General features: G+C 37.3%; 1 protein-coding gene across 2 annotated transcripts; it reads left to right on the top strand.

Moving 5' to 3' along the window:
- Nucleotides 1-9,827: 9,827 nt before the first annotated feature.
- Nucleotides 9,828-13,536, top strand: LOC121423307. 2 transcript variants are annotated; one of them, XM_041618651.1, is made up of 3 exons: nt 9,828-10,126; nt 12,065-12,183; nt 12,866-13,536. In XM_041618651.1, the coding sequence occupies exons 1-3, from the start codon at nt 9,994-9,996 to the stop codon at nt 12,983-12,985; spliced, it is 372 nt and encodes a 123-aa protein (XP_041474585.1). In that variant the 5' UTR covers nt 9,828-9,993; the 3' UTR covers nt 12,986-13,536. The 2 variants fall into 2 exon arrangements, with proteins under 2 accessions (XP_041474585.1, XP_041474584.1); XM_041618650.1 differs by having other exon boundaries at nt 9,836-10,126; nt 12,059-12,183.
- Nucleotides 13,537-17,308: the final 3,772 nt, after the last annotated feature.

The following is a 17,308-nucleotide window of genomic DNA, read 5'->3' on the forward strand; positions in this document are numbered from 1 at the left end:
CCTTGTTCTAAAAAAAATATTGATATCATATCTAAGTTACGGACTATTTCTGCAACTTGTATACGATTTATTGGCCTATTATATTATTAAAGCTTTATTTCTTCTAAAATCAACATAAAAAAATAAAACATAAAATCAATTGGTACTAGGGTAAACCAGGTACGATTATTAAATTAATGCTATGTATTGATCTTTCTTATCATATTGTTGGATCTTGATTTCAAAATTTGGCATTGTTTGATAATAAAATAAAAATAGGCCACAGCACAGAGGGGGGGGGGGGAGAAATAACGAAGGGTGTTATGAATACAGCTTTCGTTTTGTGAGTCAAATATTCCTTTCTATGCTTGGCTGGACCTATAGAAATCTCAGTGAATGCAATTCATACATCGAATGAATATTTCAGAAGGAAGCAACCTGCAGTGTGTGTTGCAGAACATACTGAATTATGTCCTATACAGTGAGTTTACTATGGTGATGCACATTGACTTTTTAAACTGCTACTCGATATTAAGGAACTTGTACTGAAGGCAAATGCATTAATAGTTAGGTACAAAAAGTCTTTGTTTAACTGGAAACACAATAAAACATATGATGGTCCCATTGAAGTTAGAACTAAAAGAATAAAATGGAAAAGTAAGAAATGACTTAAGGGAGTTCAATTTTGAGAATACTTCCTGCAATTTACATAATTCAGGGTGCAATTATCTTGCAATTTTGTCAAGCGATTGTTGTGAAAATGAACATCATTTGTAAGAAATAAATAATTTGAAATAAATGTAATTTAGAGGACCACCTTTCCCTTTTTTTCCTTTTCTTGTTTGATAAATCCTTCCTCCTCTCCCACCTCCTATATCAGTTTCTCTTCCCGGCTTACCCCACCTCTCTCTCTCATTCTCTCAGAAAATGTTTTCCCCTCTCCTCTTTTCCTGTCTTATATAAATGTATTTCTGTACCATTTCTCTTCTATATGTCCACATTGTGCTGAACTCAACCCAGGTAAGGTACCGGTCATAATATTAATAGCCAATTTTTTTATACAGCGCTTTTCCTAGAATGGCTCAAAGCGCTTTACAGCATATCATTACCCCGGTCATTGGATTCATTTCAATCCTGCACGAAAAGTGCACAATTTCCACTCCCTGGGGAGCATTCCTTGCATTCATCGCAGCCTCATTATGGCGCTGGCAAATTCAAACATACAATATCTTTCGCATCCTACCGGGTTCCCATCTAGCACCTGGGTCGAGAGTGGCAAAGTGTGGATTAATGCCTTGCCAAAGGACGCTAGATCGCAGTGGGATTCGAACATATGGCTCTGTTTACAAGGCGAGAGTCAGAACCACTACACCACAGCTCTTCCACCGGTAGTAGGATTCCAGCAGGATTAATTCCCCAAATGAACTGAGCACCAGAACTAAGCAGCAGATCGAGCTAAAGTCAGGGTAATGATAGTTTCTTAGAATGAAAAAAATTAACATTTGCCTTTTCTTTGCTATTGTCCATTAAATCATGTAATTACTCTTTTGATATGGTCTGCCTATTAATCCAGTGTATACCCCATCTTGCATCCCAAGATGGACAATTCTCTCTACAACTGCAAGCTTATCTCCAACATCTCCAGCAATCAGCATACGTGTTACGTGATGGCTCCAAGTCCAGATTTCAAGCCGGCCCCCTAAATCGAGATATGTTTCAGTAGAGGAATGACACGCCAAGGTGGTGACTGAAGTCCTCAGTCCACACCACACGGCCATGCCAAGCACGCCAGTAATGGTCTACAAACAGTTCCCCTCCTATTCCTTTCACTAGATACCGACTTGGGTTTCGATATACCTGCTACAAATATAAATACAAATGAGGGCCAACCAGGTAAGGTACTGGCATGTTGCCGGGGAAGATCTCCTGCACATGTCTCCTCTCTGTATCAGTAAATTTGCATAGTCCAGTATGCTAATATTCATGTGGTAGAAATAGCTATCTAGAGAGCCAACAGCTATTAGTAATTCCAATGAGAAAATGGAGCTCTAAATCAGTTTAAGAAATTGTTTGTTGATGAAAAGATGCAATATGTAAATAAATGTTTGTAATATTCCTTTCTTGCTGTCCCTCTCATATTCAATCCAATGTTTATTTCTATTTGTTGTTGTTGTTGTTGTTTTTCTATTTTGTTAATATGATGCTTTGTATATGTTGTGTTTTTGTATGGATTTTTATGAGAAAATAAATTGAAATTGAAATTGAAATATTAATAACCAAAATATATTTGTACATTTTGCTGCAGAATCAACATCATTAGTAATAACATACAGAAAGATGACTTCATTGCAGTGCACCATAGGCCCTGCCTGTTGAACCTTAAACATTTTTGGAATAAATATCAAAACTCCACAATACTAATACTTCAAGCCTTTCAAGGGGTCAAATTAGATCAACAGAGTTTAATCAATTTACCGGTCATTCACTAAAAATAAGGCCTATACACATACATGTCCGCTACATGAGGTCAAATCCCATTTTAACCAGGTGCATCTTCAAGTATCATCAGATTCCAATTGGCCATGCCAATGGAAACTAAATACGCCTTATAACAAATGACCACTTAAAACTAGCAAAATTGCTCCTCCCAGTAAAATGAAAAAGGGACCAGCTGGTAATTCGACGACACAAAATCAATTTTAGATGCTGTAGACAAATTAAATTATCAGAAAAATGCATTCATTTCTCACTACGAAATGATTTCAGCTATTTGCGAACCCCCCCCCCCTCCCTCCTCCTCGTAGCATCAAAGAAGGCACATCCAGCTCTGAGCTAAGCATTGATCGTATGATCCCTCCTTTCACAAACCCCATCATATAGGGTCTTATATTCCAGGTTCGATTACCCCAAGTATGCTACAATGTGCCAGGCCAATGGTGGGTCATTTCCGATTTAGCGCACTATGCTTTCAGTGGGGACTATCTGATTATACTGGGGGCCCTGCACATAGATGATAGATACCTGTGAGAAGGGTCTAAAGAGCTAACCAAAATCGCAGGAAATATGTGAGGGGGATGGGTGACTTTGTCTGTGTGACAGACTAAATTCAGAGTTGCCAACCTGAACAAGAACATTTCAGTATTTTCAAGGATGAAAATCAGTATTTTGGTGTGGAAATTAGTATTTTCACAGGAATACCATAGGACAACACATAAACTGAAACTTTAAACATCAGTATTTTGCATGAAACCATCAGTATTCTTCTCTATTTTCAGTACTAAATACGGAAAATCAGTTCTACTTGGCAGCTCTGTAAATTGCCCCATCAAATTGTATGCTTTGGGGAAGGTCTTTTCAAAGGGTCCCAAAGATCTAAGATCTGCCATACACTGTCAACAGTATTTATTAAAATATTTAGAAAATCAATATTCTACATACAGCTAAATTGTAATAATTGCATTTATTGTATAAGTGCTCATTGCACACAAGTTTCCCTTAATTCAGCACTTGCTCCAATGTGAAGAGAAAAAAGGCCCCTAAAAATAACAAATATGTCCTATTCTGCTCAGCAAAGAAATACTAATTTCTTTGGGATGTGGTCTAGCTGCTGCTGTCAGTCCAAACTCTGGATGCCTGAAGTAATTAATGATTTCTCAACTGACCTAGCAACACAACAGGCTAATGATCATTTATTCATTTTCTTCCAGAAACCTCAACACCATGATTTGAACTAATGAACTAATATTGAAACTAATTCGGTAAATTTCAGATATGAAATAAATTCTGGTCAGTACTTGACCATATAACTAAGTTCAAATTGCATATGTCTTATTCATTCAAATCTTCAATATTCTTTGGCTGTTCACCGAGTAAGAGAAATAAAAACTGTGTAGTTCCCGATAATTATAGTGCAGGCTGACTAGAGCTCATTTTCAAGTTCATAATGAAAAAAAGTTTTTATTATTACAGAGGTCCTTCTTATTTCCTTTCAAATCACCTGTTGCATCTTAGATCTAATGAATGGCATGCACATTTAATCGTTTATTTCATATTGCAGCCAACTTATATATTCCTTCCATTTCTGTTCAATAATCGTTTAACTTGGACTTTCTTTCCTATAGAACCTGCCAATGACTTATTCTCAGAACATATGCTGTATTGAAACAGGAATGAGCAAGCATAAATGTCCATCCATGACAAGAACTAAAACACAAAGCAATGTCAATGTGTACCCCCTCCCTACCACTCATAATTTTCACAAAACCCACATTACATATTTCAATACAATCCCTCACACACATCCTAAACCTTGTTTTTCATCCCTCCTTTCCCTTCAACTACCCTCCCCCTCCTACCCCTCCTCCAGACAATTCCTAGCATGGACATTTTTCTAATTTTTCTGATTCCCCTCTAACCCGTTGCTTTACATATAACTTGATAGTACATGTATACAGAAATATAATACTTCTATCAGGAATGGGGGAGGTTAGAAGTCTGAGAACCTCCAACTTGCCTACATTTATTATATACTACCCTTTGTTTAAATATAAACAATATAAAAAGTGTATGATGGCATGCAATTATGAAGAAACTAAAGGTAAAAAACTACCTGTAAAACTAATTTCAAATATATGAAACACATGTTTTGAAAAGGATATGGCCAACAGATGAGCTGTATACACCAAAGCCTTGGGTACCAGGTCTGTTTGAAGCAATAGAAGATCTTGTCATAGAGTCCAGGAAACAGGACCCCATCTCCTCCATCGGCCTCTGTCTCGTCACTGATGGTTACCCCGTCCCTCTCCGTTCTAGGGGAATTGGAACTCTGGTCCTGGGAGCCCTTTTTGGTGCTCCCGTCTCGTTCCAAAATTTGCTCCTCCGGTGGGGTGCGAATTCGCACGTTTCCTCTGGATTCCTCGCTCATCTTGGATTTAGACTGTATACTTGCCAAGGAAAGAAGGAGTTTGTAAGGTAGATACAGCCAAAGACAAGTAAATACCACCAGGCTCAGGTCTTCTTCAAACTAGTAGTAGTACTGCTTGTCCATGTTTGTTCCAAAATCTGCTATGTCTACCTTCACAATTCTTCTGGTGATCGACCCTCACAAGATGAACCCAAGAATAGCAGAGATGAAATTTCTGAAATGATCCAAATTCATAACATTCCTCTCACTCGATTCATAAGCAAACCAATAGTCGGGTCCACAGGCAAACCAAGCGGTAGCGAGCGAGCTAGCGGAGGTCAAAAGAGTCAATTAAGTGATCGGATAAAATCAGTAGAAATGACAGCGTTCGCGTGCAGGGCGTGCGGTGGGAATTGGGTTGGTCATATTGCCATGCCTACGACCATGCATCCACCTGGGGAGAATATAGGCATCGAATAGATGAAGACCGCGCTGCTGCTAGCATCGTCACCGGCGAACCATCATTTCGGAAGTTGAAAATGATCATCACCTACTCAGATTGTCACAGGATTCTAATACGAAATTATAGTTTGAATGCAAATGTGTCAAATAAAAAAGAAATAATGCTGAATGATAATGCTAACGACGAGATTGGGAGAAACAGATCAACTTACGTGTGTACCGGTTGCATGCATTAATAATTGTCTCCAGTCGCCGATTATGCCGGGCGATTATGATACCGTCGCATTAAAATTATCCCTTGTAAAATTTTGATAAAGATATCGTAGTCCTGGATTTAAATGGAATTTAGAAAGGAAACAATCTTCATAAATGACCATGATATCCGGGCATGATTTCCATCCGTTCATTGCTCAAACAAAATACAAATTTGTTATGTCTTTTTCGCCGTCAGCAACTGATGACTGAAGCTCTGATTTACGAGTCATCCCTCTGCACACATGCACCGCGGACTAGACTCCAATACCAAAATCCACATCGTACCTCTCCAATCTCATCTGGTGCGACGGGCTGCATGATCACAATTATGCGTCAATGCGCTGCGTGAAGATGTTAGTTAATTCACGCACCAAGTGCATTGTGCCGCAATATTGCTTAAAACAAGAGAGGGGTTTTTTTTAGTACTTGCATTGAAGTTAGCATGAGAAAAATCAGGGGAAACAGTAGATATCGAAACTATACACCGAATATGAAGCGGAAACCTCTCACCATTTAGAAAGTTTCACCAGGGAGTTAACAGTTACTCCATGGTTTCACAATGATAAAATGGCCAATTAAATTTACCGTTTTTATTTATTTTGTTTCATTTGTTCTATTGAAATGGCCTATTTCAGTTTCGAACATGCAGGAATTGATAACAGGACGTTTTATCTGATATCATATTAGTCATGTTAGTTCTGATTTCTCTTCTTTTATTTCTTACGAAATAAGATCATTCGGATTTGTTTTTTTTTTTGGGGGGGGACTTGCTTCCTCCTTGATTTGTTTTTGCTCCGGTTTATTGTAAACGTGACGATTTAGCAGAAGGGTTAAAGGGGTGGTCCAGGCTGAAAGTATTTATAACTTAATGAATAGAGTAGAATTCACTGACCAAAATGCCGAAAATTTCGTCAAAATCGGACAACATAAATAGCGAAGTTAGTGAATTTTAAAATTTAGTAATATTTTGTAAAAACAATCGTCATGAATATTCATTAGGTGCTGGGCTGATGATGTCACAAGTTGTTATTTTGTATTTTATTATATGAAATTAGGTTTATTCAATTTTTTTCTTCCAAGAACTAGAAAAATTGGATTGACAACTGATTTAGTGCATTAGATATTTATTGCTGCAACTTATTTCATTATAAGGGAGACATATTATTGAATAATGAAAAAAATATGATTTCATGTAATACTAGTAACATAAGAAAACGGAAAGTGGAGATGTGACATCATCAGCTCGCCTAATGAATATTCATGACGACTGTTTTCACAAAATATTGCTAAACTTTAAACTTCAATAACTTTATTATTTGTTATCCAATTTTGACGAAATTTTCAGCGTTTTGGTCAGTGAATTCTACTCTATTCATTAAGCTATAAATACTTTCAGCCTGGACCACCCCCTTTAATCTGTTTGTCAATCGCCCAATCAGACATTGTCAGAGATTCGGAGACAAAGGCCCGTCTTTCAGACTGATAAGAAAACAGAAATTTATGGAATTACATCAAGACCCTAAAGAGGGTAAATTGTTATCAGGCCTAAAAAACTAGTTTACTGATTCCCGGAATAAGACTAGTTTATCCCAGGAAAACATCCCCTTTCCTATATCCAATGGCATACATAATACATGCCCCCCCCCCCTTCAAAAGTTACACGTCCAAGAAGAAAATAAAGAAAAGGAAAACGAAAGAGTGCAATACTGAACTTAAAAACTCTAACAACGGTCGAGAAAACGTCATACTTTATCATAGGGGAAAATTAATGTATTTCTGTTATTATTTTTTACAACTTCTGCAAGGAATAATATACATATATATTTATATAGTTACAATGACAAAATAATTCGTGTTAACCAGAATCATAGTCGTTATTTTGCATAGAAATACGAAACACTCTCGTAGATTATATTCAGGAAATTGCAGAATGCACTTTTGGAAGAGCCTTGGTGTAGTGGTCCTGACTCTCACCTTGTAATCAGAGGGTCGTGTGTTCGAAGCTCTGCTTTGTTATATCCCTCGCTTCGCTCGTGAAGCAGCCACCTGGGCCTCGATAAGAGGCTAACTTAGACCATGATACCTACATGTACCTAATGACATGAAATTGGATATTTGTCATTAGGCCTACTCCCCCCCCCCCTGTTTCGCTGTTACAAATTTCTTTTTTTTCCATTCTTCTTCTTCTCCTCTCCTCTCCTCCTCCTCTTCCTTTCCTCCTCCTTCTTCTTCTCCTCCTTCTCATTCTTCTTCTTCTCCTCCTCCTCTTCCTTCTTCTCCTTCTTCTTCTCCTTCTTCTCCTCCCTCTTCTTCTCCTTCTTCTTCTTATTATTATTGTTGTTGTTAATATTATATTATTATAAATATTACCTTTTTTCGCCCATCGTTGATTATTCACTTTTTAATCTAGAACACGAGAGGGCGGTAATCCAAATCAAAGTAAGATCGTATCTCTGTGATCAAAGTCAAAGAGCTTCGATCTCACACACAATAACCTCCCGAGTGGAAGCAGATACAGCAGAAGAATGAAAAATAATAAGTCCCATTTCGCCACGTGATTTTCGGACGACGCCACTTAAATAAGTAATACCTTGGTCACATTTGTTCTACGGCGGCCGTACGGCGAGTCGAAACCAGCCGTTTTAACATTTTTTGTACCAGCTACATGTCGGTGTTTATAATAAAAATGGATAAAACGACTGTTTCCGACTCGCCGTACGGCCGCCGTAGAGCAAATGTGACCATGGTATAAAAGACCTATAAAATGTGACGTCGTTTTTATCTTTCGAATCAATTAATAACAGGCATGATAGGGGTAAAATGAAAGCTTTTGGAGACCTTTTTATTGGGGGAGGCATTTCCCCCAGAATAGTTTTTTGGGGGAAATGTGCCCCCCCCCCCACGAAGTGACGCCCATGCCCGATGCATTTTTTCAGATATTTTATCTTCTTCAAGGATCGACCGAGGAGGGGCACTGATAAAATGTTAACTTAAACATAAAGAAATAGGAACCATTTAAATGGATGAAAACAAATAAGACATTCCAATGAGTGACAATATGCAAAGAAGGCGTTTACCGTTTACGCCATTTCTTGTCAATTGATATGACAAGGGAGAAATTGAGACACGACCCAGGTTATCTCTTTTAATCCTATTCTTTCTTCCTTTTCTCTGCCTTTATTCTTCCTTTTCTCTGCCTTTATTCTCCCTTCTATTATCCTATTCTCTATTCATTCGGACTTTACAATCACACTAACCCCCTAAAGTTCATCACTAGTAGGAAAGTCACACCATAGAAATTGATCTTAGATCGACCAAAACTATTGCATTATTTCGATTTATATTATTCGACTGATTTGTGGTTGGTTTGATTGATGTAACTGCAACAACAAGCACGTCAGAAGTCATTTCGCATAAAACAACCAGATAGAGCTGAGAAGTAAAGTATTCAAAATATGACCGGGTGATGATCATAATAGGGACCCAAAACACAAGACATCCATTAATCGGTATACGAATTAAATCACGCATGGATCGAGGTAGCTTTCGATTTATAAAGAAGAACAAAAGAATACTCATGCAGGTGGACTGTAGCATTTGGTAGCGACTTGTAATGCCGCCAATATCATGGGGAAAACTGAATAGTGAAATTGTGTTAAAATGATTTCCAATGTTTCCAATTTCACTTGATCACAAAATGTGCGTATTAAACACAGGACGAAATAATTTATATCTCAAAGCCTTATTATGTCCTGAAATTGGTCGAAAGGCAAAAGTAATTAACATTACAAAGGCATATTTCTTATTGTATCATCAAACGTGGCTAAAGATAAAATGAGTGAGTTGGTATTCCTTCTCCTTAACCTCCATGATTCACGCAACAACCAGGCACTGTCGTATAGATGGGCGGGGTGGCTGGGACACCCCTCCCCCCCAAAAAAAAAACGGGGGGAGGGGGAAAGGGGTGCTTTTTCGACTCGAGGAAGACATTGAAAAGAAATGAGAGATGGGAACTTCATTTAAAGCAAGTAGATTTTATTTTCCTCCCTCTGGACTATTCATCAACTTCATCCAAGACCGAATATTATCCCCTTCGATTTTGACTCATTATACGCCATTCCATTGACTATTATATTGCAGTTCAATTTGCATACATTCCATGTTGTCATATTAGCCGGCATATTAGGTAAACTTCGGGTACGACGACCTTTGTTTAGAAGCCTGGCTATTTGCATTTGTTTGGAAACAGGAACGAGGCTCACGATTGTCCATTTTTTTAGGCCGATCACCATTTTTTCCCCTGGAATGTTAGTTAAAATAGCTTGCATGTTCGCTGCCTTTTTAAATCGCGACTGGTGTTACTCGACTTGGGAAGGTTTTTAAGTTATTTCATCATGGCTGTATCTTCATACTTGATGCTGTTTGCGGTTATCTATTCCATCGTGTCTACATCATCACTCAAGACCAAGAAGGATGAGGTCATCAGAATCAAATCGAATCCCTACACGGATTTCAAACGGAAAGACGGTAAGATATTGGTTAAAATTAAATGTCGGTGCATGATATTTCAAAGAGTACTTGCAAACATTACTGATTGATTCGTTTTTAACTTTTAAGACTTAAGATCTCATAGTCATATCTTTTAAAATGAAAGTATTTTTGACAAGATACCGTATTCCCGAAAACGAAAATTACGAGACAGAAGAGAAGTGGGAACGGTGATCGCTTGGCATAAATTTGTAGGTAGGAAGGATGGATTTTATCAAATTTGTTCATGTTTCTTGATAAAAATTAGTGGAAATCATAAGCGAAAGGTATCAGGACATGAATAGTGGCTTCACGTAACTCAATCCCGTCACTTTGTCCTCTCTTCCTCCTACCAATCCTCATCCTCGATATAACTAATGTCCTGATCGTCATCATGCCCATTATCATCATTCCATCATCGTAATCATCAGCATCATAATAATCACCACCATCACCACCACCGTCATCATCACCATTATTGCCATCATCATCATCATCATCATCATCATCGTCGTCATCACCATTATCACTATCAACATCAACATCATCATCACCATCATTGTCATCACCATCTTTATCATCATTACCCTCTTCGTCATCATCATCATGAGGCGCGTTTCCAGCATCGAATCCTACAAAGCATTTCATGGGCCCAATTTCCTGGGGAAAAAATAATGACTCTATTATACACGCTTGTGCATGCATGGGCCCATACATTGCTTTGTCATAGTTGATGCTGGATAAGCTAGTGATCATCATCATTGTTACGATACTGCAACAAATAAAAAAAAAAATAAGTTTTAATTTTGTTTCCTTGTCTTTTATTACAAGAAATATAACAATCATAAACTAACAAAACATAAATAAATATTTATCTTACATCTCTTGAAGTGACAGTTCTGAATTTATCCCAAATGATAATATCCAGGTTGGCTTGGCTGGCAAAGGTTCCTTAAATTAATGTCGACAATGCTGGCGATGATGAAATTGATGTTGAAGCATCATCATCATCATCATCACTCTTTCTCTTCCTCTCTCCCCTTTTTTCATGATTTCTTAGTAAAAATGGGACCTTCGTCTTCTTGCTAGTCGCTCAGCAGTTTTAAGTTGTAGAAAGATATGACATATATTGTTATGAAGGGCCTGCTGCTAGAGCAATTTCATAACTGAGGTAGCTACCGTGGGTAAATAAAATATTATTATTATTATTATGATCATCATTATGATCATCATCATCACCATCATCATCACCATCATCACCATCATCATCACCATCACCATCATCATCACCACCATTATCATCATCATCATCAACAACATCATCATCATCAACAACATCATCATCATCACCACCATCATCATCACCACCATCACCATCATTATCATCATCATCATCGTTATCATCATCATCAGTGGCGGACCGTGACCCGGAGGAGACAAAGCATTGGGGGGGGGGCACAGTTTTGTTCACAGACAATGCAGTGCCCCCCCCAATGCTTTGTCTCGTCCGGGTCACGGTCCGCTACTGATCATCATCATCTGCTGCTGCTTTGGTTACTTCCAATCGCTTTAGGTTTAGGCTTAGTACTCTGTCTGTTTTTATCTTTTATTTTCCCTCAACACATCTGTCCTTTCTTGCGCCCAGAATGTCGTGCCTCATTTTCCATAGCCACTGCCGATATTTTGATTTAAAAAAATTGGTAATATCATCTTCAGGAATGAAGAAATCTTTCTCATTGTGTTGTGATGAGTATCGTCGGTACCTCCTTGAATGTTATACAGCACCCCCCCCCCCCCCCGAAAAAAAATAAAATAAAAAGATCACGATATCGCAGCAGCTGCACGAGTGTAACAGCTTATACTCACGGACTTATTTTGCCCAAGTAATTGTTTGAAGAACTTTCTTGTTAATATGAACATATATGATGACAGTTTCAGATATCAATTTGGAAGACGAGGTTATCGATATCGCTCTTGGAGACCAAAGGACAGAGGTTTGGTCAGAGATCGTTATGACACCGGAACTAAAAGCAAACAAGATGTCACTAAATAAAAAGGTAATCCTCATACAGGTTGGTATGGTTTGAGTCGTGGTTCGAAATACACGCATATAGTTGTGTTTGTTTGTGTGCTATATGTGTTATATTAGAGTGTAGGAAAACAAATTAAAACAACATTTGGGAAAAATCACTCTTCAACAAGGAAAAGGAGTTGTGACTTTCAAAATGGTGTCGTTTTGGAGCTTTGAAATATATTCTTTGCATACCATAATCATAACAACAACGGTACAATATTTAAACGAATTGACCGGTTGCCTCCTGAAGAATGTGACATTATTAATTTATGTTAATTATGATACAGCTAGGGCCATAGGTTTTGTAAGGGGACCGCCTGGTTCCATGATTCAATGCATAATTTAATGTGACAAGTGTTTTGAAGATACATGTATTATCACCCTTTGAAGACTACAAAGATGAATGATTAATCAAGGTCAGACCGATTTTCACTTTGTAGAGGTTTATCTTTATTTTATTTTATTTATTTATTTATTTAATTGTTTATTTATTAATTAATTAATTTATTAATTAATTAATTTATTTATTTATTTATCTATTTATCTGTTTATTCATCTATTTATTTATTTGTTTATTTTTATTAATTAATTTTTTTTTTTTGGGGGGGTCATCACATTTTTAGCATCTCTTCAATCTATCTCTTTTTTTGCTGTTCAATTCACAGCACAAACCTGCCAAAGAACGTAAAATGAAACTCCACGGGAAGAAAGGACGCCCTCTGGATAAGAAGCAGAAAGAAACACCTTTCGAGAAATATCTACCTAGAAGAAACTCCAAAGTTTGAAGGAGGATCAATTTTCATTGGAGAATCTTATCCTATCTTGCATTTGAAATAGCCCCAAATCTGTAACTAATAATGCATTCATGTAAAGTTGTTGTGAAGCCCATGAATAAGACTACACACAGCAAAAAATGTGGTGTTAACCGTGTACATAGAGGACCACACCAGTTATTTTACACCGGTGTTAAATTGGTGGTGTTAGTTTTACACCTATAGGTGTCATTACAACACCTATTGTTGTTACATTTACACTCTTTGGTGTTATATTCAATCTCTAGGGAGTTATTTTAGCATCTCAGGGTGTGGTCCTATATTAACACCAATTGGTGTCAGTTTTAACACCACAATTTTTACAGTGCACGTTTGCTTGCGTGGTATGTGGAACTTGTATGAGCAATTGTGGTATTCCAGGTTGTTCCCGGATGTCGTTACCATGCCAATCGATGACTTTTACTAGTCTGATTGGACACCCGTTATACCCATCCGTTATTCGAAGATTTACTACTTATATGGAATCTAATCATCAACCAAATTTAAGAAAAAAATGAAATAGACAACTACATCATTTTGCATTTTTTTGTTAAAAAAAAAAAAAGAATGATCAATCATTTTGTCTGTTGTATACACACACACATAGATCAGAAAAAAATTATCAAGTTTATATATACATACACAATTAGGGAGGGGGAGATTCACGTATACTTGAGTGGGGGGGGGCGGGCACTGAAAAAATTGTGAAAACAAAATAAGTATGACCGAAAAAAGGTAATCACTCCATTTATATTTCTCTTGACTCTTAAGACATTTATAAAAAAAAATTGTGTATTCCAAAATCGTCACTTTTTTCTCTCTATTGGTTCACCACTTACATGAAAGGGTGTCACATTTTGGGTTTTTCATCTTGGGGATCCCATTATCTTCCTTTTTTTGGGGGGGATCGGAGTGGCATTTTGAGTGCATTCGGGTAATATGTGTATTAAATAAAAAAAAAATCATAGTTCATCGAATACAGGCCTATGCCAAAGCGATTGCCCCTTTTAAGCATGCATACAGTCGTCAACATGATAGGTTTTTGCCCAATTATTTATCCCTTTACAATAATATTGCCCATAGTGTAAGTAAAATTGTCACAAACAATGATAATAGCTAATCCAACTGTCTAATTCGTTTGAATTCTGATGTATATTTCGTGAATAAAGTAATATACTCTTGTCATAAACTTGTGAATTGTATTGCTCTCTTGCTTGTATTGTGGTGTGGATGATAAAAGATCAATTTGTCACAAAACAAACAATATTGATCTGCGACTAAACATAGATTAAAAAAAGTAATTTACCCCTTAAATAAACTGGTGTACCCCCCTTTTTTAAGAAAAGAATTCTAGCAAAATACACTTTAAAGACACAAAAGGCGAAAAGGGTGGAAGGGGCTGACGAGAGACTGTTTTCCACACTGCAAAAACTCCGGTGTTGATTTAACACCAGCCCGGAATCTATATATGTCCACACCAGAGAAGTATATTAAAACTCCAGTTTAGAATCAAACCAATGCTGTTTTAATACTAATTGGTGTATACACACCTGGTCTTAGACCAAAATGAAACTGGTGTTGTTTAACACTTCTCTGGTGTGGACATATATATAGATTCCGGGCTGGTGTTAAATCAACACCAGAGTTTTTGCAGTGCACCCCTATCAAAAACGTTGTCACTCCTCATCCCTTCTAAAGGGCACTCTTATTCCTTCTTACCCTTTCATTTTTTTAAGAGTGGATTGGAGCTATACATGATATTATCTATAAACGAAATTCAGTCAGTGAAGCTCGGGTCAGCACAAATTGAATAGAAAATAATACATTACAATATTCATTAGATGATTTGTTGTATTATTGAGAGTGATTTCCAGCAATTCTTTTAGTTAATTTTCTTCTCAATAACCATGATATTAAAATTACCTTTGCCCCGCCTTTTCTGTTTATTGGCCAAACACCAAGAATATAATATTCAAGTTAATTCCTCATGGATCTGAAAATTCCAAATTTTGAATTGCTAAACAGTAGAAGTTTCCGTAGTCTTGTTTTGCAAAACAACATTATTAAATAGTCATATGCACATTGTTGTAGCGAGGAATATTTAATAACTTCCACTGCATGCAGGACTTAAAAAAGAAAAAGAAGACGATTGGCTCTTGCGATAAGCTGAAACTAGCATTTGATATTCATATTTGCTCACTCGTGCATGTCCCAACGGATATTTTTTTTATTCAAATTTTTGTTTGCACTGAAGTTATTGAGATTGGAACACATTAGTTTAGGCCCATACTGCACAAAAAAAGAAGAGCTTCATTTTAAAAGCTAAAAAAAAGCAACCATGGTAATTACGCCCTTTCTTGTTAGGGATATATTTGTTGTGTGTGTTTTGACTTAACCGTTGTAAGAGCTGAAATGCATTAAGAGTATATTTTTCGGGGGGGGGGGGGGCTGTAGGAGTCGACAGAATAAGCGAAGGGAGAGGGAAGGTCTCCCCATATAAAATGATGATAAACAAATTGAGAGGGAGAGAGAGAGAGAGGGGGGGGGCTGGGGTATATAATTTTGTGTAAAGGGCCTATAGGCCTACTTGAATATGTGTATCACGTTGTGAAAGTTTGGAAAGGTATAATGTTTTTAAATGCAATTAAACATAATTCTAGAATCAGTGGCGTTATGAACCAAATATTCTGAGGGTGACAACCATGCATATTATTACAGCGGATTGAGCAAAAGTTAAAGAAATAATCTAATCTAATTTTTGGATAGATTTTGACACAACATTCAAAAAATAGTATAATGTACATTTTACTCCTTCCCATCCGCGTACGGAGGGGCGGTATTTTAGTGCACAATCGTGACGACATTGCAGATTATTATAGCGGATTGAGCAAAAGTAAAAAAAATCATAATCTTATCTAAGTTTTGGATAGATTTAGACACAAAATTAAGAAAACAGTGTAAAGTACTTTTTTACTATTTCCGAACCGCGTATTTTTGAGGGGCAAATCAGTGCAAAATCATGCCAATCATGGTGCCCGACACTCAGTGCAAAGCGCGCTTCGCCTGCTCCCTATAGGGAGAGGGCGCAGGGAGGGGAGGGGGTCGATGTCTCATCAAAAAGAGTTTGATTGTGTCTCTAGTGTGCTTATCAGCTCAAATTCAATTGACTTGCTGTGATGAAAAAATATAGCTACTTGTTTAAAAAATAAATTATGAGCATCCAAAAATGAGAAAAGATTGAAAAATATGAAATAGCCCTTTTCCCGCGCAAAGCGCAGAAGCATCAACGTTTAAAAAAAAACTGAGAAAGAGAAAACGGCACTAATTGAGTGATCGAATTCAATTGACTTGCTGTGATGAAAAAATATACCTACTTGTTTCAAAAAGAAATTATGAGCATCAAAAAATGAGAAGATTGAAAAATATGAAATAGCACCTTTTCCCGCGCAAAGCGCGGAAGCATCAACGTTAAAAAAAACTGAGAAAGAGAAAAGGGCATTAATTGAGTGGTCGAAAATGCCATCTTTAGTCAGATGAGAGTAGCCAACTGAAAATCAAATTAACCACATTAATTATCTTTAACTCACGACGGGTTTGCGGGGAGAAATTAATCCTTTCCCGCGAATAAAGTTGAAGCTCTGAATTTTCTGAATTTCTCTGAAACCTTTGCCTGTTCCAATTCATTCGATTTTCGTAGATTATTACACTCAACTAAAAAGAAAAAAAAGAGCTCAAAATGGGGAAGGAGGTTTCTTTTTTTTTCCTTTCCCATGCACGCGAAGCATGGAATCCTCTGTGAATTATTAAAAAAGGTGTAATTTCGCTCATCTTATAAAGCGCTTCCTTTTGTAGTATACAAAGAAACTCGGCCCGTGGTCCAAGTTGTCCCCACCCCAAAATGAGAAATAAAATCATTATGAGCTGTAATCTTCTTTCGTCTTCTAACTTTGCTTTCGGTTGTTTTTCTCCCTTTTCCCCTAAATTCTTTTTTTCTTTTTAGGGACCCCCCTTTTTTTTTTTTGGGGGGGGGGGTGCCCCCATCGCCAACTATCTATGCGCCTGCTATTTCCCTTTCCTTTCCTTTCATTTTTTTTTTGGTGGTGAATCTTTTTTTTTTTAGAGGGGGGGGGCGGGGATAGTCCCTATATTATAAGCCCCCATTTGCGTCGCGCCTCGGAGATTGCCCAGCTGGAATGATGCAAGCTGGTAAAGTTTGCCGTGACTTGCAATTAGCGAGGGTAATAAAGCTTTATACCGCATCTACTGGAAAAATACAGTTGTTTCTGTAGTCAATTA

Source organism: Lytechinus variegatus, chromosome 10, assembly GCF_018143015.1.
Source record: "Lytechinus variegatus isolate NC3 chromosome 10, Lvar_3.0, whole genome shotgun sequence".
Taxonomy (NCBI): Eukaryota; Metazoa; Echinodermata; class Echinoidea; order Temnopleuroida; family Toxopneustidae; genus Lytechinus; species Lytechinus variegatus.